The sequence below is a fragment of the Boleophthalmus pectinirostris genome, unplaced genomic scaffold (genome assembly GCF_026225935.1).
Source record: "Boleophthalmus pectinirostris isolate CB_2022bp ecotype Guang Dong unplaced genomic scaffold, ASM2622593v1 HiC_scaffold_9, whole genome shotgun sequence".
Classification (NCBI taxonomy): Eukaryota; Metazoa; Chordata; class Actinopteri; order Gobiiformes; family Gobiidae; genus Boleophthalmus; species Boleophthalmus pectinirostris.
The window spans coordinates 23,086,214-23,109,996 of record NW_026571541.1 but is presented as its reverse complement, the minus strand read 5'-3'; the positions used below and the strand labels follow the sequence as shown (position 1 = coordinate 23,109,996).

At 38.2% G+C, this 23,783-nt stretch overlaps 1 protein-coding gene across 3 annotated transcripts in view; it reads left to right on the top strand.

Annotated features, from left to right (window-relative positions):
- Positions 1–256: 256 nt before the first annotated feature.
- gria4a (glutamate receptor, ionotropic, AMPA 4a) overlaps positions 257–23,783 on the top strand; it is a 175,594-nt gene continuing 152,067 nt past the window's right edge. For 2 of the 3 annotated variants that reach the window (XM_055166822.1, XM_055166823.1), the window contains exons 1-2: positions 269–362; positions 7,439–7,597. In XM_055166822.1, the coding sequence (XP_055022797.1) occupies positions 269–362; positions 7,439–7,597 (253 nt within the window). Of the gene's footprint in view, positions 363–7,438; positions 7,598–23,783 lie in introns of all 3 variants that reach the window. The other variant, XM_020940440.2, reaches the window with a different exon arrangement.

Genomic DNA, 23,783 nt, shown 5'->3' with positions numbered 1-23,783 from the left:
AGTGGCTCCATGCAGGCTCCAATCACCGGAGCGAGTTTCCCTCCACTCTTTCTCTCCTCCATGTGCACCGGACGCACTGCTCGCTCCTGAGCGGACACTGCAGGGGCAAGGAAGCCGCGAAAACACCATGGAATAAGGAATACCGCTGGATAAAACAAGAGGGGACAACCTCTTCTTCCTGGCGCCTTTTCTTTTTCTCTCTCTCCCTCTTTCTCTGCTGTCTCTCGATGTCTCTCAACAGTTTCTGAAGGGACTGATGGGAAGAAACATGAGGATTATTCTTATTTCTTGGCACTTTCTTGGGGTGTATTCCGCCCTTTGGGGTTTGGCAGCGGGGGCTTTTCCGAGCTCGGTGCAGATAGGTGAGTGCGAAATAACATTTCCTCTCTTTTGACTATTAATTTTGTTAATTTGAACAGAGCGGACATCCACCGCTCAGCATGACACTGTGAGAAAATAACAAGTCATATTTCCCTTGTCAACCATTACTCATGTCCTCATTTATTTTGATGGTATGTGTCTTGTATGAGTGTTGCTGTTAAATTGTAGACTTTTGCGTGTGTTGTGTGTCCGTGCATGTTACGGCGCGGTTTGTTGCCTCTTCTCCACTGTTTAGACACTGCAGTATTCTCCCCCTCTCGCTCAGTGCGGGAGATGCCTTATAGATCACACAAAGTTAGCCAAATCGCGAATGTCGTTGGATCGCGCGCGGAATCACACATGCGTAAAGAGGTGAAATCTTCTTCTCTGTCTCCTTCTGTTAGACTCCTCCGGCACATATGCACAGAGCCGCGCGCGCACGGAGCCAGGCGCGCGTGAGACAGTAAATGCACTGCATCATTCCTCGCGGGGGGCAGATGGGAGGTCCTATAATGAGATTCAGCTCTTTGACTCTGTCTCCATACGTCTGCCAATAAACTTAATATGCTAAACATCCTCTCCCTCACATGTTGGTAAACCACAGGAGCTGGTGTATGGGCCAGTGTGGACACACTAAGGCTGTGGCAAAGTGGATGGCCAATGTAAATTCCATGTCCAGCACGGATTAAGTTATATTTATGGTCTACTTTTAGGGCCCCTCTTTACTTTAGTGCTGTGTGGAGTCTTGGATGGAGTCCATTCTTCTGTTTGGTTTCCTCATGGCTTGCTGATATCTGCGGCAGGGGATTGCTTTCCCATCATCTGGTCACAGCTGAGCGTCACTTCTGGGGTTTTGTGGTTTATCTTTGGATTTTCTATGGCATTTCATTTTTAGACTAAAGGATTTTAGACCATTTCAGTTTGAATATTGCTCAGTCCTAGCTCTCTTGTTTGTTCTCAGACTCCAGCTTTGTACGACTCCATTATAATGGAACTGTAGTGAAATCAGTGCTACTTTATTTTTAAGTTATTCCTCGTGCAGATTTTATTCTTGTACAGTAAAAGAGATCTCTTTTGTTTTTCCCCTTTTCACCTCTTAAACATGCTGTCCTCATGGTGATCTGTTGGTTGTGGCCTTATGCATGTGCGGTGGATCCTCACAGATTGTTCAAGTCACACACTTGGCACCAGGCTGAGCTCTGGGGCCATTCACCTGGAGTCATTTGCATACCTCTGCAATGCTCACAAGTGTACAGACAAAAACAGGCTTTCTTGCTGCAATGTTTTGAGTGGGAAAAAGAGCATAGGGCACAGAACATGACAGAAGTCTGAGACAAGTTCTTTTTCTGTCTTATTTTTTATTACCATGAAAAAGAAATGTGTGTACAACACACCAAGAGCAGATTTCTCCCAACACAATGGTCATGGCTGCAATGGAAATATATTGCATCATGACTTCAAACTTAAAGGGACAGTTGGACGCCTGTGCTCTTGCACAACAATCACAACTGAAACTGGGTTACAACTACCTAAACCTGCATATAGAGGACAAAGTGTTTCTCATTCTTGGTATGTGGACACTGAGCTGCGGAAGCTGCACTAGCACAGAGTAAGGATTGGCTGCATGTGATGGGATTAAGTAATTTTAGGTTTAAACCAATTGGATTTTAGCACTGCAACTGGCAACTCAAATGAAAGACTCATGTGAAGCTTATTCTGTCTTTTGATTAAATTATCTAATCTTTTACAGCAAGATAGATTCTCGCGATATTTGTGAGTTCACCAACTCAAGAGGATCCATCTTGGCATGTGCCCCTGTAAGGATAGGACCAATTACAGAGCAGCATTGAAGTTTGTGCAGAAGCCAAGAGTGAAGGGCCCAAACAAACTTGGCAATGCCAACTTCATCTTATTTTAGTGTCAATATGGACTATTTTATTTGTGAAAGTCATGCAGAAGATAAGCCCTTTGTGAATGTGTGGACAGGGAGAGACGTCTGTGGTTTTCTCTCAAATGGATGCAACAAAATTTTGACTTTTCAGCTTGCGCCGCTGTTGTGGAGCTTCGACCAATCAGATTCAAGTAATCGTCTTGACATTGTGCATTTTCTGATCACTTTCAGTGAGAGGCGTTCCACATTGATAATGTGTAGAACTTTATTTCAGTGCTACACATATCAATCTGAAACCAAAAAAAAAAACAAAACACTAAATTTGAACATAAACTTCATTATGTCTGTGTTTGTTATTAAGAATGAATTCGTATTACAGTTGTTATTGTTAGCTCTATTAGATTTGAACATGTTTAACTCATATTTGGAAACACAGGCAGGTCAAGTTTATGAAATGTAACATCAAAACATACGGCTCCTTCAAAGTCTTTCTGAACCTGGTGAACCACAAAATGCTCACACTTCACAAAAGTGAAGCTATCCATAATATTAAACTATAATTTACTATTTTTGGTAAAAAGAGTGTATAACATACAAGTAGCAGATCATAAGCTTTTTCATACCCTAAAATGTGCCTAATTTTGAACTGAGCTCAGCCATAGCTACACTGCGATTACTACTGCAACTTGTAACAACACTAGTTTCCCCATTTGCTATTATATATAATTTATGCATTCACTTGAGTAGAATACCCTTCCACAATGCATAGACTCTACAGAAGTGAGCTGTGCATAATAAACACAGTTACAAAGTGGCTTTTCAGAAAAGGCGCATTAAACTTAAACACCAAACGTGAAATAGACCTGAGGAACAGATGCATCTAGCAGTGCTTATTTTAAATCCCATCTTTTGTATTTCTGTCTCAAAGTGATGGAACATTCTGTCAGCTCCATTCAATTCAATACAACCTAAATCACATCACTCTCAAACTGTGCGAGGTGCATAGCTACAAGTTCAACCTAGACATGCTCCAAATGGTTTTCAACATCTATTCACAGCTAGCCACGACATCAACAGCTCTTTTCAGCGCAGAGAGAGACGCCGTTTCACAAAATAGATGAATAAATCAAATTTGGTCCCAGGCTCTTGTACACAAACACGCAGCCTGCAGAGGTGTAAGGAAATTATGCTTTTTGGCTATAGTCTGGCCGTCTGACATTGAGTTGTCTGTAAAGAGATGCTAAAAATGTCATTGCTAATGCTAATCTTATACATGGTGAATTGGATTGATTAGTATTTTGGAACAAGGAAAACTGAAGCTAATGTTACGCCACTCAGATATAGTCTTTGTAGTATGTGTTAAGCAGCAGGTTTATGTATGGGAGAAGTTTTACAAGATTTTGACAAAGATTTTCTATTTATGCCTTTATTTAGTCAGGAATTGTGAGAGCAAATGCCTAAAAGTTGACCAAATTTGCCATTTTTTAGCAGCAGTCCATAGAGATGTATTCGAAAAAGAAAAGAAAAAAAAAAGAAAGAATGGAACAAGCTGATAAGCTGCTGCCTCACCACTGGCATGTGTGGTATGTATTACTCTGTAGTGTCAGGATACTTTTGAAATGTCCATTGGTTTAACATTAGGCTCACTGACATAATCTCATGCTCTATACAGACAAGGTAGCCACTGCATTAATTAAAATTTTACAACATTTAAAAATTGTAAAAAAAACAACAAAAAAACAAAACATTCACACATTTAATGATTTTACTCTATTTTATTATTGTTTCCTTATCACATATATACCTGGAGTTGTGATTTTTTTCATTCACACATGTTTAACACACAAACCCTACATATTTAGGCTGAATTCTGACCTTGTGATGTCATGCGGTAATACAGGAAATGCTCCACTGGAAGTAATACAGGAAGTGCTTGTTTTTTTCATACACCTTCACTACCTTCGCTAGAATCATTTGGACAGTTTCAGCCTTGGAATTGTCCATCTCTCCTGAACAAAAGGTAAAAGGAGCTGTTATCTTGAAAACTACCACTGCATGACATCACAAAATGGAACAAAGCATTCTGAGCTTTGGAAATATACACATTACTACAAATACATTACTCAATCATGTGCGAATGACATAAATCACCACACGTGTATGTTTTTGATGAGGTAACAACATTACAACATGGCTTACAGCTCAAAGGAGTCAATTTAGTGTAACATAGAACCCTTAACCGTTACTAGTTAAGGTACTGAAGGTTTTCTTTTTAGTGTACAAGGTAATATGCAGTACATTTTTCATAATAATGTTATGTGGAGCCAATTCACTGACGCTGCAATTAAATCCCTACAGTCACACAACGTATTGCCAATGTCATATTTCTAAAGATCAGGTCTAAACCAGATCTAATACTAAACTAATAAAGAGTACGCCGGCGGGCATGACGTTCTGTTCACTGTGTTATGGAAAAGGTGCAGTTCCATATATTACACAATCCCCATAGCCACATGTTTATGGCTCATTGCTAGTGGCCTGTGTCTTGATCCAAGTGACAGTTGTAGCCGGAGGCAGGGAGTTTTCATGTACTGTGTTTATCTGTCATGTTTTTATGAATGCCATATCTCAGTTCTGCCTCCGGGGGCCAGCCTCAAATTTGGCAGCACTTCTTCTCTTGTACTGCCGTAGTGTGGGATAATTAGATTCACTGCAAAAAAGGTCAAGGTCATGCATTTACCCCGGTCCAGTCAATGATGGTTTATATCCAGGTTCAGAGTTCATCTTTTGTGCGATACTATTACATTTAGCCAAAAGCAAGTACTCATAATACACACTAATGCTAATAATACAGGCTAATAACATCACATTTTAAAGTGAGACAAAAACCTGTAGTTTATTGATAATTAAATATAGCTAAAGGGACATGTACTTTTACTACACCTGCTAGTACAAATACTACTAGTACATCTGTAGCCATGACAACTGCTAGTATTATTGGTCTATGCAGTTTTTCTAATGCGAGCCCACCACCCGCTTGTCTCCATAGAGTTATTGCTTTGCCTGGAATGTTCCACAGTATGACATTTATCTATCAATTTATTATTAGGGATGTAACAATATCTAAATCTCAGGGTACGATATTTTCATGATATACATCTCACAGTATGGTATTTATTGCAATATTTTGTGGAGGCTAACAAAATTGTGAATATGCTACTTTTTCCTCTTAAAATGCCTTGACAAGACTTAATCCAAAGAAATAAGACTTAAAAGTGCTTAAAACTGCTATTTCTTCATGTAGTTTGCGTCAAAACGGAGCAAAGGATCATGGTCTATGTTTCCTGTGTTCTTTTTAACTATTTCTGCACCATAACAATGAATTTAAGCAAAGAAACTTGCAATTCGATATATTGTGATGGCCCACGATATTATTGAGAGACTTTTCACGATACGATATCACAATATTTTGGTTAATGTTACACCTCTATTTAGTTATTTATTCTATGTATTTATTTTTACATCCTTAAAACATGCGTTCTTACCGTGAGTGGGTGCACTACATCACAGATCTGACCTGTAAACTAGCGTGGTGTCACTTGCTTGTCACCATGGAGAATGATGCATCAATGCCATACTGTGGAATACTGGAGACAGACCAAAAAAATCACTATGGAGACAAGAAGGTGGTAGGTGCTCCACCAGAAATGTTACGTAGTGCATCTTTACATGTAACTGACTGCAAAAAATGATGACTAAAGTTGAGGAGTTTGATTTGACAGTTCATATCTTTACACTTAAATGTCACAAAATGATCACATACAGTCGAATATAAAGTAGAATTGCAGATAGTGTGGTGGTGGGATCACAGGTAAACACATGCATATTTGATTGGATTCACAGGTGCTTAGTACTTCTCTATTTTTAGCCCCCTTTGGTTTAGTGGCTGTATTAAATTACATCTGATCAATATCATTTATCAGGCTGGGATGATGGAGAGGCAAAGGTGCAGATATTGGACCTGTCACTGTTCTCCTCTCATTAGGGTCACATCAAAGCCAAGCAAATAAACGCTACGTGCTTCACTTATTGTGCATTTATTTGTGTGTGTATAGTGTTTGAGTCATTTTCTTACTTGGATCAGCGAAATGAGCTTCATTCCTGAACCTAAAACAACTTTTTGCCTATAAAAAGAAGCATGTTGTTTTTACATTGTTTAAAAAATGAACTAAACATGTACTTTTTAACTAAAATGAGCTACCAATTGTCAAAACAAGAATTAAGTTAAATCTGAAACAAACTGTCACTGTACTTGTAACTAAACAAAGACAAAAACAGGACTACTATAGAACTCCCAAAGTTTTAAGCAAGACTGAACCACTAAAAAAGAACTAAAGAAAGTCTAAACCGGTGTTCTACAGAGACAAAGGCAATGAGAAAAATCACATGGACAGTTATGCTACTGTATGAGGCTGATAATGCAGTAGTCGCCATATTACCATATTATATTGCTGTCTACGTACCTGGGATTATCTGGACCAGAAGAATGGCTATCTAACCCTGTTGTTAATCTTAACCAAATCCTAACCTTAAACATTTCCTAATCCTCACCTTAAATCCAAACAACTGGACTAACTAGACAACTGAACTCACCCAACTAGACAATGTCTAAACTAGGACTAAAATAACTCAGATAACAAGCAAAAAATAATGAATGGAAATGAAACTAAAAACTTAACAAAAGTGAATTCTGATTCTAAACAGCTGCAGACCCCCACTGGCAGCTATACCTCAAAGAACAAATTTCACTTTAAACTCAACCTGCTATATGACTGTGACTGCTCGCTGTAAGCCTGCTCCTCCCTGGGAATCCTCCTCAGAAGTTGTCGATGCAGCGGTGTCTAAATGAGCGTTTTGTGCGTGTATGTGCATGTGTGTGTATGTGTGTGTATGTGTGTAAGGGTTTCTAAGACAAATTGCCTTTTGTAACAAAGCTAATGAAGATGTTGCCTTTCTTTCCCCCCTTCTCCCCCCTCTGTTTTCCTCCACCCATCCCGCTCTATCCATCTTCCCCTCCCTCTGCCTTATTTGTCCCTGTCTCCCATTGCACTTCCTCTTGACCCCTTGATAACTTACTTCCTCATCCCTCCATCATGCCTCCCGCCCCTCCTTTTCTGCCCTCTCTAGGTGGCTTGTTCATTAGGAATACTGATCAGGAGTACACCGCGTTTCGCCTGGCCATCTTCCTCCACAACACCAGCCCCAACGCTACGGAGGCGCCCTTTAACCTGGTGCCCCATGTGGACAACATAGAGACCGCAAATAGCTTCGCTGTCACCAACGCATGTAAGTGACAAGTGCATGCAGCCTATGGGAGAACACAGAGAACACAGGAGTCCAATCGGGTTTGAGTGATGGCCGATACAAGCCAGCGTCGATTGAATTCTCTCACACAGCTAACTGCGCTGAGCTCACAGACCATGCACCAAGCAAAAACGAGATAACTGATGGAAAGGGGGAGATGGGGCTATTTCAACAAATTGATTTTAGACCAAGCCTTCTGACGATATTGTTATTAATACTTATTATAAATTAAAGTGCCTATGAGAGGTTGAACTACTCATTTTACTGAAACACACTTATGGTCATTATAATTTTGCAGTTGCTTTTACTGGTTTAGCTATTTTTTAGATTTCAAATTTTACTTCCTGATTGGAAATTATATGATCACACTATTATGTAGCAACTCCTCTAATGTGCACAGAAATTTGACAAATAAAATTATGAGAACACCATTATTTTGTGGAAATAATGTTTAAAAAAATATCAGAAATCTTACTCTAAAATAGAATTCTCCACTTCCTATAATTGTCAACACATTTTTCAACTTTTCTTCACAAATTGCTTCTTGATTGGTGTAAAACTATAATTTATAATCACAACAAGTATTATCCCATCAAATTAAGGAGAAATTAAAGAGCTGTCAAAACTTGTCATACGCACTTTAATAAAGTACTTTTAAAAATTATTCTTTATACACTTTTAATTGCACTAACATTTCAGTCAACATGGTGATGGTAAGTTTCTTCTTTAGCCACAGCTGGGGTATATGAGGCCCTCCCCCAACCATCAGCAGTGGAACATGGGAGACGTGCTTTTCCCTAGAGAATAATAAGCACTAGTTAGAGCAGAAACCCTTCAAAAAGTGGGCAATCTGGGTTAATTTCCTGCACCACCTTTTTAATATATTATGACATTATTACAGTTCTTTTAAGGTTAGCATTGGAAAGATGAATCTGTTAACTGGACTTTTTATTGCATATGTTTTGGTACTAATCTAAGTAGCTTCTTCACTTCTGACAAGGTTCTGAAAGTCACTACCTTGTAACTAGTAACAGACTAAACTAACATACCCCAGTTGTTTACCATAGGGGTATATTAGAGTCAGTTTCAGTTCTCCGTTCAGACAGATATAAGGCAGTGACGTACCAAAGCCCTGTCAGAACTTAAGAAGATAATGAACGTTGACATAATCACATTTTCTTTTGCTATAGAACCTACCTGGCTGACTGAGGGATTACACAGACAACACTGAAAAGATAAAATAAGAAAATTAGATCTTTGGGCAGTGTTCTCCTTTATTTTTTTATTTATTTTTTTCCCAAAGATACATCTGCTCATAAACAATGGTCTGTTTTCCTTGTGTTGTGTTCTGCAGTTGGCGTGCACTCAGCGGAATTGGCACAAATTAACTTGCTGTAACAATGGTGACTGTTTTGTATTGCCGGCTACTGGAAATGAAACTTGCAATTCTAAAAATGTTCCTAGTTTAAACCACTGAAAGTGCTCTGAGTTGTTCTGAGTTTAAGTTTTCACAAAATTGCTGTATGAAAACGAGTGTTGTGTGATAAGATTTTCTGCAACAATGGGGGAAATTCTGAGATGATAATTGCTTTCACTTTGAGCGAGAGACAAGAGGCGAAGCTGACTGAAGTCCTATTCATGGCAACAACAAAGATGGTCGGTGTTGAGTCATGTCAGAGGTTTTGGATATTAAAGGTCTTATATTACGCAAAATTGACTCTTCTAACCTTTAAGCCATATTAGAATGTTGTAACCTCTTCAAAAACATACCTGGAGTTGTGTTTTGTTTCATTCACACATGCTTGAATAAGCCTTTATTATTAGTCTGTCTACATCTCCAAAGCTCAAAATGCTCTGCTCTACCTTGTGATGTCATGTAGTGGTAGCTTTCGAGTTAGCAGATCCTTTCATCATTAATTCAGTAGAGACTGTAAATTCTAGGGCCCAAATTGTCCAAATTATTCTAGTGAAGGTGTATAGTATTTAAAAACACAATGGATTTATAGAACACAGTATGCCTTCTTGTGGCCTTTTTCATTTCAAACATGCTTTTGGTCACCTTGAAATTAGTATTTCACACGTTCCAACTTAAAATAATAAAAATAGGAATAAACAATAAAAAAGTAAACAAGTAAGTCCTAATCCCTTATGAGTGCGATACTAATACAGCCATGCGATTGTGAACAGAGTTTGATCACAGAACGGGTCTGGGGAGGGCTCATGGACTGGAAAGGTCCGTCGCCTAATTGTGTTCATGGAGATTTTATTGCTTTGTCTGAGAAGTTTCACGGTAGAGATTAAAGCTATCTATCTCAAGGGAGACAACTGTAGGCAACATTACAAGTCAGGTCTCTGGAGATGCAACCTTATTCACAGAGAAACTGATTGTATTTTTGAGCAATAGAAACAACTGCAATGAAAAAATGCTAGATAGATGTGTTTAATGTCATACCATGGAACACTCCAGGCAAAGCAATAACATCTCCATGGAGACAAGCCACCAGAAAACGTTGCACGATGCACCTTTAAAAACTGCAAAGAAGTTTCAGACTTTTACTTGTGACGCAACAATCAGTGGAAAATATAAATGGAATATTTTTGGAGTGCTCAGAGAATATGACTTTGGATTAATGCATTACTGAAATAAGAATGAATTAAGTAAAATACAACTCCTCCAGTATGTATTTTGATGTGGAGACTATAATATTACATTTTTAAAAGCTCATAACAGTCAGTTGCAAAATATGTGTCCGTTAAAGGTGCATTGTGTAACTTGAAGGGTGAAGGGTTAGTTAAATTATTTTCACTGTGGAGATGTTATTGCTTCGTCAGGAATGTTTCACGGTATGGCATTAAACCTTTCTATCTTCATGGAGACCAAACCAGGCCAAGTTACAGGTCAGATCTGTGGAGAGGCGACCCCGCTCACAGTCCGAATGCTTGTCACCTGTAATTGAATAAATATATATATATAGAGCTGTTATTGTCCTTCTGTGGATCATTGCAGGCAGAGCAGTGACATATCCACCAGAAAAGTTGCACAATGCACCTTTAAATGACTTGCACTTTTGGACTGTGCTGAGGTGTCAGATCTCCCCATATTTGTAAAGTCTCTTTCTTATCCCGTACCAGTCAGACATGAGCAGGAAGTCACTATAGCTGAGTCAATACATACCGAGGCAAAGTGGAGTTTGCAGATTTTTAATTAGTTCAGTATATTAATTAATTCAGCGTTTTCGCCTCTTCAGAAAGACACTGATGAAGTCTGCTGTTAGAAAGATCCCCAAGGTCTAATATATGCCACTGTGGTTTGAGCATTGCTGTACTTCATCTGCAAGCTTCCTGGAAACTAAGGCTGCAACTAGCTTTTGTTTAAGTAGTCGACTAGTCAGTGTTTGATTGATCTTCTATTGTACTGTATTTGAGGCTTGAGCACTCAGAAAATGTCTCTTTTCACCTCCCCCTTGACCCCGCCTACATTTACATACTTAGCTGTGATTATCTGAACAACTCTGAGTCATCAACAAAAATGTTCAGAGGCCTTTCTTCAAAAATTGAAATATGTAAATGAAAATCCTCTGCTTAATGGTGAAATGTGAGTCTCTCAGTTTTGCAGTTTTGAGCAGGAAGTTAATGGACCTGTCTGTGTGTTTGCCTGTTTCACCCATAACTATTGAACTGCTCATCCGCCTGATGTCAAATCTGGAGGGTGTGATCCCAATGGTACAGGTGTGTGCAGTGCCAATTTTCATGCTGTTAGGACAAAAAATGCCAAAGATCTAGTAAAATGAGTAATATCGATCTGTTAATTCAAGGAACGTATATCTGTGTATTTGTCTGTTCCACGCATAACTCTCGAACTGCTCATCTGACCAATCTCAAATTCGGAGGGTGTCATCCTAATGGTACGGGTGTGCAGTGCTAATTTTCATGTTCTCGGGGCAAAAAATGCCAACGATCTGGTAAAATGAGTAATACATTTTAAATATAAGCAGAGTGGCTATAAAATGCAGAGCTTCTGCGGGCTCTGTAATAGTGTTAAGTAAATTAAAGGTATTTTTATTGCTCAAAAATATGTTAGTGTAGTCGCCTCTCCACAAATATGATCTGTAACTTGACCTTATAGTGTCACTTCCTTGCTTCTTTGGAAATGGAGATGTTTAATGCCGTGCTGTAGAAAATTCCAGTCAAAGCAAAGACATCTCCGTGGAAACAAGCAGCTGGCGGACTCTCCACCATGAAAGTTACGTACTGCACCTTTAGGACTAGTGCAGATCATTGTGAAAATGTAAGTTTACAATTCTTCAAATACTGAATCTAATCTTTTTGCTGACTTCATTCTGATGTTAAAATGCACTGTATCTTTCTCAAGCCATTTTGTCTATCTGGACGCGGGTAGACCAATGTATGGCCAACAGTCTAATTTGATTACACTGGCATTGATCCAATCACTGACCAGCCTTATCTGTAACTGAAAACCTTAGCTAATACTCTGAACCCCCACCCAGATGTCTGTGTGCAGTAGTATTCCCAGATCTGTATTGGTACAGTGAAATAGCTGGAGTTGACAAGTGCCTTTTCCTTAGAATTTATTGCAGATTTTAGCTACATTTTTTATTAAAACTTCCTGAACTGAGCTTTGCCAAACTGCATCTTATTTATCAGTAAATAGCTGCAGCTTCATAGTTGCTCTAAAAGTAGATGTGGCTTTATTAGAGAGAGCTTTGGGAGCTGTAAAATCTGCCGTGGTTGTGTACTCAGTATGGCATGAATATTCACAGGGGGATTGTGTCACTTCTTGTTAACACAGATCTGAAGAGGATCACTGCTATTCTGTCTTATTATAAGGACTTTATAAGAGCTGGGACTGCCGCAGTGTTTACCTTTTATATCATTAACTTTTAACAAATTGGCTGCTGGGACCTCTAACAAGGAGGGAAGAGAAATCAATAGACCAGCATACAACCCTTCAGACTGTATGGAGGGGCTGTATATCACTGTAATTCTTAATCACGTTTCTGAAATAACTCTTTGATGTTAACTCATTATAAATTTTACACAAAGAATATGTGCTGACAGTCTGAAAGGTCAGCACATATTCACATATTCACTTATGAAACATCCTACTCAGTCAATAATCCCTCACAGAGACCGCCATATTTTGTTGTTAGCTGTCTGAAGTAAGGGCAACGTGGCAGAGTGGTTAACGCTTATATGCTTAGCTAGTATCTACTTGTCTCCTTGTAACAATTAAAACTAAATTGTTGGGAAGTAACTGAATACATTCTGAATTCTAATTGTAACTGTTTACTCCTTTGGTGGTATTCAGAATACAATTACTTTCCTAAAATCAAGGGAATACATTGCAGTACTTGGTCACATAATTTAGGCTTTAAAGGGACAGTCTGGAATTTTGGACATAGGACCTCATTTCCTCGTGATCCAGAGTGTTGGAGACATGTGGAGACACTTTTTAAAATATTCCATCCAGTCCTTGTATTTGCAGAGGTCGCTGGTGCTAGGCTAGTGCATGTCAATGGCCATAGTTAGCCTGCCACTAAAAACTCTTACTGTCTTACCCACTCCACAAAGCACCCGAAGCAAATTGATGATTACGCCAGACTGTTGATGTAAATGTCTGTGTTGATAAAATAATTTTAGAAATAAAACCAACTTTGCATTTGAAGGATTTATGTTTGAGCAGCAGCAGCGAGTTGTACTTCTTGCTTGGCAGCGGCAGATTAATGTATGAGAAAATTGTCTCTCAACATGCGACGATTCATACAATGCAAGGTTAGTTTTATTTCAGACATTATTCTATCAACACAGACATTTACATTGTCAGTCTGGCGTTATAATTGTTTTGCTTCAGGTGCACTGTGGAGTGGGTAAGACTGTTTTTAGTGGCAGGCGAACTATGACCATTGACATGCACTAACCTAGCTCCAGTGACCTCTGCAAATACAAGGACTGGATGGAATATTTAAAAAAGTGTCTCCACATATCTCCAGCAATCTGGCTAACTAGGAAATGAGGTCCTATGTCCAAAATTCTTTCAAACTGCACAATATTAGTGAAAGAAATATGAGACATCATTCTTGTGGTGAGTGCTTGTGTGATTTTCCCATCTCCAGTGAGTGACAGGAAATGCATAAAAAAGGTGGAACAACCACAATGCTGTTTTCAATCCCATGTTGCATCTTTACACTATAATGTAAATGCAACTTGATGGAAAAGGATTCTAAGTTTTCAGAATACAGTATTCTGACTGGAGCATCTTTCAGAATATGTTACAAAAAGATGCTGGCATTCAGTATTCTCTAACTAAATACATTTCAAGTATATTTCCCATCACTGAAAATGTATAACTTCTTTTACCAAATCATACACGCCAATATATGAGAGCTGTATTAATTGGTTGGCTCTATAGTGAATGGTAGCTTGTTAGTGCAGTGTTTACCCTCCCAGCTGCCTATAAAAGCATTCTTTATTAAGAGATTACATAACAGAAAGAAGGAGCATATGGCAATTTTACAGACGGTTGATTTTATGTTTTTGAAATTAAAATTGCACTAAATCGATTTTATTTTCAAATTCTGGCTTTCATTTTTCATCAGATACTAATTGCTAGTATCTTTGAGCAAATATCAGTACTAAAAAAGTCACATTCACAAGGCAGAAGTGAACTTTTCCTGAATTAGCCTTGAGCTTTATCAGAGCAACTATAAAACCACATTTGCCCATGGACCACTATGGAACAAATCTGGTTGATTGAAGGATTACATAATTATAAAGCCAAAGGGTAATATAAAAGTTCTATTAATTAATAGGGGATGTAACAATAACCAAAATATCGTGATATCGTGTCATCAAAAGTCTCACAGTAATATCGTGGACCATCACAAGAATATGTTTTTATGTATTTATTATTATTGTGGTATAGGAATTGGCATTGAGTATCAAGTCTATTCCTATTGAATTGAAATTGAAATTGTAATTTTACTATGGTGACAACACGAGTCAGAACTGAGTCACCCCATTTGACACCCTTTTGCACACTGATATCCTTACTATAAAATGATTTTGTAACATGCCTCAAGCCCTGGAACTACATCTTCAGGTTACTCTCCTTACAAACCGAACCACCGATTCACTCTATTACATCAAAAAATCTCATAATTCTTTCTATTTACCTGTTTCCCTCTCCTCCTCCACTCCTCGCTGACATTCTTTTACCCCCTTTGTCCTGTTTTTCCTGTTTTTTTTTTTTCTTCTTCACACCGTAGTGAATGGAACTCCAAATTAATCCGTGGTGCTCTGGGTGGTGAATTAGAATGAAGAATTTTTTTGCTCCTGACCTTGCATGCTTTGGAGCTGCACTGGTATTCCGGAGGCGTAGAAACATCATAAAAAATCTCTGGCCCCTATCCGCCAAAAATACAACTCAATTTGCCTGTCCCCAAGTCACACGGCAACGTTCTCAATCTCGGGTTTATGTGTAAGCTTCTTTGTATTGTTCACATGCATAAGATCCATAGCGTAGTGTAGATCGTGACTGCTATTGCACGCCGCATCTCATTCAAAAACCTATAGAGCATAATGCATCTGGATTAGCATGACCTAAACCCTACTAAATTATGCGCTTGTATAAAATGTGTATGGATATGTATGTATACAGGAGTAGGTATACAGTAGAGCCACGTCCTTAGAGACAGGCCTGATGGAGATCGACAGTAAGTGATGGTGAATTAGAGGGGAAAAAGAGAGATTAATTTGAACCAAGAAGTGGCTGACTGCTGAAGGCGAGAAACGCTCTGATACCCTGTCACCAATGTAAATGTGGGCCATTATATGTATTATATGGGACTACATTAAATATTCATACATTTTTCTTTCATTTTATTATTTATTTTCAACGCTGCACAGAAAAGGAAACATAAATAAATAACACTATGCTGAGTTTCAGATCACAGCACTCCATGGGTGTAATAATACAGATGGGGGGGAAGCTAAAATGAATACTGTTAGCATCCAGGTTTTTAATGAAATATCGCAAATTGTAGGGTCTAGTCAGGTTCAACATTTCAGGATTTCCCTTTTTGATATTTCATAAGAAAATACCATGCACCTGGTACTTATGCCCCATATTCATTTTACGACTTTTAAGGTACTGTTCTCATTCCAAAAGCTCTGCATGTTTGAAGTGGCAATGCAAAAACCCTGCCTCGTTTGTTATTGATAAAATACTTTGTAATGAAATGTTGACAGTGCACAGTAGTCTGACACAAAAGATTGCCTTTGCAAAGAAAATAACGCTGGGGACCTCCAGAGTTTTACCTATGATTTAACAATTCTGGGAAATTGAAAATAGTGTGTTTTTTGAGTGCTTACAGGGCACAGATTTAGGGTCTGTTTACACGAGAACGCTTGCGGGTAAAAACGACAAAATATTTTTACAGAAGTGCCTTTCGTTTAGATGTGATGGCGTTTTTGGGGCTTAAAAATGCAAAAATCTGAAACCACCCTCCAGAGTAGAAAAGTTGAATACGCTCCACCGTAGCGTTTCCGTCTTCACTGCCCAAGACGCAAAACTCTGGTTAGATCTGCTCACATTGCGTAGGCGTTTATGTCACATATGTCACCACCGAGCCGCCTTGGATGCATGTCCAAGTGAATTCCAAACACTTTTGCATCACCGTATGCACGCAGATTTCCTCTCGAAAATGCTCGTCTAAACGCTGAATAAAAAATGAAGATGCAACGCCACTTTTGCATCTTCTGTTCAGACCGTCATCATATAAATGTAGCCTTACTAAACAGGATTCATCAAACAAGTGTGAATACCAACTAAAAACAACTTCAGGTATGTTTTGATGAAGGAACGTTATATCAATATTGCAAACATGTCCTTTAAAACATGGATCCTACCCAGTTTTTACTTGCATAACTGGTGATTATTGGTACCATGCTTCCTTCAGTAATAATTGTTTTGCCTTTCCAAAAGCACTTCCAAATTTATCATTGCTACCAAATGATTTTTTGCAGCTTTTAAATAGCCAGTCATCATAGCAACAGTTTCAAAAGTGGCTCAGTTGAATCGCTCCCAACTCGACTTCAGTGTTCATCTGGCAACTCAAATTGTTTTTCCATTTTCAATATGATGCTTGTACATGCAGTGAATGGAGGTGGAAAGAAACGGTTTTGGTAGTAATTAAAACACAAGCTTTTGTCTCTTGTTAATTTTAGGTCAAAAATTCTCCTTTATTTTGGCTTCGATCTCATTGTGTTTATGTTGTGTATCTGTGTATGTTTTGCACAGTTTCTCCTTATGACCTCTTGTACATAGCTGAGATATATATTTGTATTACTATATTTCTATATTTTATTTGTACCGTAATTTACATTTATGTAATTATGCCTTTTTTGACTAGCCTGATTCATCAGCCGGTTTTACTTTGTTGAAACCATGTGACCTCACACCATTAGGATTCGTTCACTCGACAGTAGGCAGGTACTTTTTAATTTAACCAATCGCTTCTATTTGGTCGTGATGTATGTAATGTGCCGCTAATGGGGCTAACTGGTATATTAAGCTTTTCCCAAATCCCGTAGGAAGAGGGGCTATAACGTTTTTTGCCTTGATAAAATTTACCAAACATTCTCTTTGTTCCGGCTTTAAATCCTTGATCTTGGGAGTCGTTGCCAACACAGAATCTTCACTGATGAGCTGGTGCCCGAACTCGCACCAGTCTCTTTGAATTTTTTATTACTATTTATACTTTTGCTTTTTGTTATTATTATATACTGTGATGTGTGAGCTACAGTGTCCAAATAATTTCTCTTGTGGATCAATAAAGTTTGTCTTAGTCTAAGTTTTCCTGATCATGGCTCTTACAAAATGCTATTAGGTAATTAAACAGAAGAGGGCCTATATCCACTGGTGATGGCTGGCTGCTTGATTATTGCACCGATGCATAAGCTCATTTGTCATTTAGAGTTGATATAGATCGTGCCCATAGTGAATCATTTACTAATCAATACTGTTTATGTATTATTGACGGAGGCAGATTGCATTTACATGCTTGGTGCACTGATTATCTGCGTAGCCCACCTGAATGCCAGTCAAAGTCATCTCACTCGGCTGTTGTCTTCTATCAGCTTATGTGGTGTAAAAAATTGCACTTTTACAATCTTTGTTTCGATTATTATAAATTGCTTTGTGATATTGCTTGTTTACAAAGATATGAAGCAATAATACAACTGCATTTTTTTCCGTAAAGGTTCAAAGTGAATCATTACTTTGAGTGTTTTGGTTGCTATAGGTGACATTATTATGTTATTTTGATTCACTTTAAAGGGGCTCTGTGTAACTTTTCTGGTGGAGGATTCACTACCTGCTTGTTTCCATGGAGATTTTGCTTGGCTTGGAATTTTGCAGCGTTTCACATTAAAGGTCCTGTATTACACAAAATAATCATGTTTGAATGTTGTTACCTCATCAAAAACATACCTGGAGTTGTGATTTGTTTCATTCATAAATGTTTGAGTAAGCCTTTACTGTCTACATTTCCAAAGCTCAAAATGCTCTGTTCCACCTTGTGATGTAATGTATTGGTAGTTTTCAAATTAACAGCTGTCTTTTACCTTTTGTTCAGTAGAGATTGGCAATTCCAGGGCAGAAATTATCCGTATGATTCTAGTTAAGGTGTATGGAGTTTAAAAACACAATGTAACACATCTTGCATTACCACATAACATCACAAGGTGGAACACAGTTTTTTTTTATTTTATTTTATTTTTTTCTATTTGAGAGAAGAACTGAACAGAAATATTCAGGAGTTGGGTGTTAAACATGTATGAATGACACAGAACACAACTTCAGGTATGTTTTTGAATTTGCTTTTAAATGTATTTAATATGGAGGTGACACTGCCAGGCCAAGTAACAAGTCAGATCTGTGGAGAGTCCTTTCACAGGAAGAATCCATGTTTGTTTTGTGTTTTCTCTTCAATAAAAATACCTGTAACTGAATAAAGACAACAGTGATAATGTTTAATGCCCATTGAGGAACATTACTAGCCAGGCTGGCGCAACCAAGTGCCTCCTCTCAATTTAATTTCTCCAGCGACTAGGTCAGGAATCAGAATACACTAGACGATTTGCAAGAACCCCAGAAGTGCAAGTCCGGGCAGCAGCCAATCAGCATAGAGCCACACATTCTGTGTTGGCAACGATTCCCGAGGATTTAAAGTCGTAACAAAGAGAATGTTTGGTGAAGTTTATCAAGGGGAAAGACGTTATTGTTCTTCTTCCTACAGGATTTGAGAAAAGCTTAATATACCACTTAGCCCCGTTAGTGGCGCATTACATATGTCACTGCCAAATAGCAGCGATTGGTTAAATAAAGAAAGTACCCACCTACCGTCAAGCGAACAAATCCTAACGCTGCGAGGTCAGATGGTTTCCACAAAGTGAAACCGGCTGATGAATCAGGCTAGAACATTACAGGCAAAGCAATGAGATGGTGGACTCCCCTGTAGAAAAGTTACACAGTGCACCTTTAAACACTGGTGTAGAATAGATACATGTATGCATAAGCTTCCTGAGACCAGGCATGTATTGGATTAGATTAAAATTCATAACATTGTAAATGATAAATAATCAATAGGATATAGCGACTGACCATTCCACATGTCAGCTTTATTCAGTGTAGCGACTGAGGCTTCTTTATTTTTAATTTGTATCTTATGGAATCACCAACTCATGTGTCTTTTTTGTCCTTACATCAGATGCCCTTCCATACACAACATTTTCTGTTTACCCAGGCATGTAACTCGTGATATGCAACACAAGTAGTTACTGTAATTGAATGCTTTTATAAAGGCTGGTCTACGCAATTTTACCCTAACTGTTCTTGATCATGATGAATGTGCGGCTGGCTGTAGCATATTAAATTCTATGGGTAATAAATTGCTGTGGTAGTTTATTAATCAAAAAGCTCCTTGTGCTATAAGCTAACCGTACAGGCCCACCACATAGATACAAACACATTAGCGCTGGTCATCATTTTTAATGTCCACTCCCATGTCCAGCAATAACAATCATTCATTCCCAGAACTTCACCCTTTCACCCTTGCACATGCTCAGTATGAGGGGTGTGCAAAAATATCAAGGAAATATTGATATATTGTGATTCTGAATTCACAGTATCATGGGCTGCTGTATCGACATATCCCCAAGAGTGTTTTTTTTATATCTTTTAGCTATTTTTTTTTATGACCACACTACAATTTTGTTGCTTATTGTTGTTGCTCTCCAACCTTTTTCCTTCTGCGAGCTACTTTCTGTAAAACAAAAATGCCAGAGAACTAGTAACTTTTGAGGTCACCAGAAATTTTGTAAATATAAGCACCATGGTAAGCGGAAGATGAGGTAAAGTTAGATGTCTATAAAACATAACCCATTATCCAATTATCAGTGTACAAAATTTGGCATAAAAAATATACATTTACAAAGGAAATAGGAATTCAATCGGTCAAATTTGACTTATTCAGCCCAGTTTGTATAATTCAGAAGTTCCTCGGTGAGCTACTTGGAAGGGGTTGGAGAGCTACTGGTAGCTCCCGAGCTACAGGTTGGAGACACCTGATTTAGAGGAATGAAACTTATTTATGCATTATACACTTGCTTGACATATTCACTGTTTTGATGATTAAATAGATGTATTTCATATTAACTTTGCACAAGTAGTGGTTTAACAAAGAAATATTGCTGCTAAAATGTATTTAGTTCTTAAAGGGGCACTGTGTAACTTTTCTTGTAGAAGGTCCACCAACTTCTTGTCTCCATGGAGCTGTTCTTACTTTGCCTTAGATGTTCAACCATGAAGAATTAATCTCATCTATCTCTATGAAGATGACCAAAAATGAAATCAGGCCTAGAAACACATCTCCATGGAGACTAGCAGGTGGTGGACCCTCTACCAAAAAAGTTACACAGTGTACCTTTAAATAACAGCGATATATCACCCATGTAATTATCGCATGTATCGCCATGTCGTGATAATATCGTATCGTGAGCCATATATTGTGTACTGTATCGAATCGTGAGGAACCCTGTGATTCCCAGCCCTGCTCTGTATGCTTTCCAACCCTGACGCACATATTCTGATTTGAAAACCTGTCCATATATCTTTAAAGTCTAACATTTTCCGCACTCACTCCCTCCAAATGGCTCTTGTCGATGATTTGAGACGTTCAATATTAGCGCGGCACCATCATCTTTATTGGTGAGGCTTTGCATGGCTGTACGTCTTCTTTACGATCACGCTGGGCCAAATAGGCTGAGTGATCGCAGAGGGCCGGGCTGGGCTGGTGATCAGATCAGTTTGTGGAGAGGAGGAGTCTGTGGGTGTGTGCTATAGTGGAACAGTAGTGAGGCTGGCACTGGAGCTAATGCTTTGCCTGGCAGAGAGACACTACTCGATCTCACTCTCTCCGTTAGCATGATAGTGTAATTATAATAGATTATTTCAGAATGCATTTTATGGGTTTTTAAATGATCTACTGCAGGAGGTGGCCCACATGGTGTTTGAGTGTGCATCAGAGTAGAATGTCATGCTTTTTGGTTCTGTCATGATTACTCAAGCAAGTAATGATATCTGCTGTGTATTGATATGGGATTTGGGATTGGTTTAGCACTATATGCAAAGTAGCAAATTCAGTTTTGTTTATTTTTTTATTTCCAAATCAACTATTTTGCAATTTTGACCACCTCTCAATGTTTCTTGGTCAAAAAATGGATGAAATCATGTTTTGTTATGTGTCACTGCCAAACTAGTTTCACCTTGTGAGGTCAGTACGTGGTAATGCAGGTAGTGTTCCTCTATGTTTAACGTCCTTTTCATTTTCAGTTTTTCATCACTTACCTATACACAGGTATTGCTTGTAGCCTTATGTCAACTGCTTAATTCTGCTTTTGGAAGAAATGACTTTTACTCAGATACACAATATTTTCTGGAAAACATGGAATATCAACGTGGAGTTATCCAAAAGGCAGTTGAAATAGCCTGAGTAATACTTTATGTGGAACCTTTAATCTGTGCATGAAATCTAGACACTGGGACCAACATGCTGCTGTTCACTGTGTCTGGCACTATAGCACATACTGATCTTTGACTCTACTGGTCACTCTGTGTCCTAAAGTCGAATGTTAAATTGTAACATATTTTAACAATATAAGACATGAACATATAACTCAGATGTGAAAATGTATTCATTTATTGCACAGATTGTGTCAACTGTGTAAAGTGCTTTCTACAATCTACAATCTACAATCTACACAAAGTGAAAAATGGGAAATTTTATTCAGTAGAAATCTGTCCAATCAGAGGAAAGATTTGCAGTGATTGTGTGCAGAAGTCCTGCTTGTATAGTTGGCCATGAATAACACACAGCCCGTTATTACTACAGTGGCATTTGTCTAAATGGTTTTGCCCACACAATACGGTTCTGATCATAATTATTGATCATATGTATTTTATGACTGCAGACCCACAGGGCAATTCATTTATTTTTCTCAGAGGCTCTGAGATGCACTGCAGTTTGGACAATTATCAATATAAATTGCATAAAGATTCCACATTTCCTGTGATTTAAATCCACTGGAGTGCACTGGGGGTCTAGAGTTCCCAGTGTGCTTGTGTTTGTGCACTGGTGGTTTCACTGGTCCCACTGGGACAATCTGTAGGAGCTTCAGCAGTAATGACCAAACACTGACCTCATGCAGAGCACTCTAAAGAATTTGTCCATTTCCGGTAATCACATTTCATCAAATGTCCTTATAGTACACATTGTAACTAATACTTTTTTGTCACCTAGACAACCACATTTAAAAAATTTGTTAGAAAAAGGGAGTATGTAAATTGTACTTATTTTGCATATATTTTACATTTTATTTTCAGAAGGTTTAGCACATTCATTTATCAATTTTTAATTCAGTAGTGTCCATGGGTTTCAAAATGATAAGAAATTGGGACTTTCGTCATAGTGATTAACAGTTTAAAACAAAATTCTATATCTTTTGTTTGTGAAAAAGTAATCAAAATGTTGGGTTTGACAGTAAGCTGAAACCCACGCGAGCAATTTAGCAATTAACAACATTTGAAAGAATATAGAGAAACTATGGAAACTCACATTCACATATGTTGACGCATCAATCCATTTTCTCATTTTTAATTAATTCATTTGCCACCCTCTGAAAATTAAATCTATAAACTCTCCACACATTATCACGAGCATAAGAATCTGTACAGAACATAAAACATAAGGACTTGCCGAGCTGAGTAATTCCCCACCAACTTTTTGCTTATCGTGCATTTTGCCCACCTTAAAGCTTTTGATTTATTAATACAACTTTTTCCCACCTGGAGGCAAGATGACTTCAAATTATTGCAAGCTGGCTTTGGAAATAACTATCCTCGAAGCTATAGAGCACATGATCAATCTGAACGGCACACATGGCCCCAACCACATTCTAAAACAAAAGACTGCATGAATAGGGTCTTATATCGAATAGGGAGCATGTATCTGGGGGGGATGAGGGGGTATTGTCAGTGTGGATATGAATTCCCGATTGGTGTGTGCTTTCATGTTTGCACAAGCAGTAATGAATGAATACAGGTATTAGACAGTGCACGATGTACCAGTGAATAGACAGATCCTCTTCAGGTGTTGCACTTCAATAGAATAAAAAAAAAAAGACGTTAACACAGATAGTACATATGCTATGATGTCTCATGTGATAAAATGTTCCTCTATGTTATCTTCACAAGAGATTGGCTGTAAAATTGTTCAATATTATTCAAGGCTAGCTTTCCCAATCCTTCTATTGGTAGATTTCAGATTCTACAGTGGGATAGTGGATAGTGTCATAATCCCAGATGGTGAGCTAGAGGTAGTTTCCCCTTTTGATTACATCGTACTTTGTCATGGACTATCTAAAACATAAAACAAATGTTGAACTTGATTATCTCTAGACTCAAAAACTCACTGTATTACAACAAAAATCTGCATAAGATAAAGGCCAGTACTGACTGATTGAGACTTTATATTGTTTGATAAAGTACATTTCTGTTTTATATCAAGGTGATGATGCTATTCACTTTGTT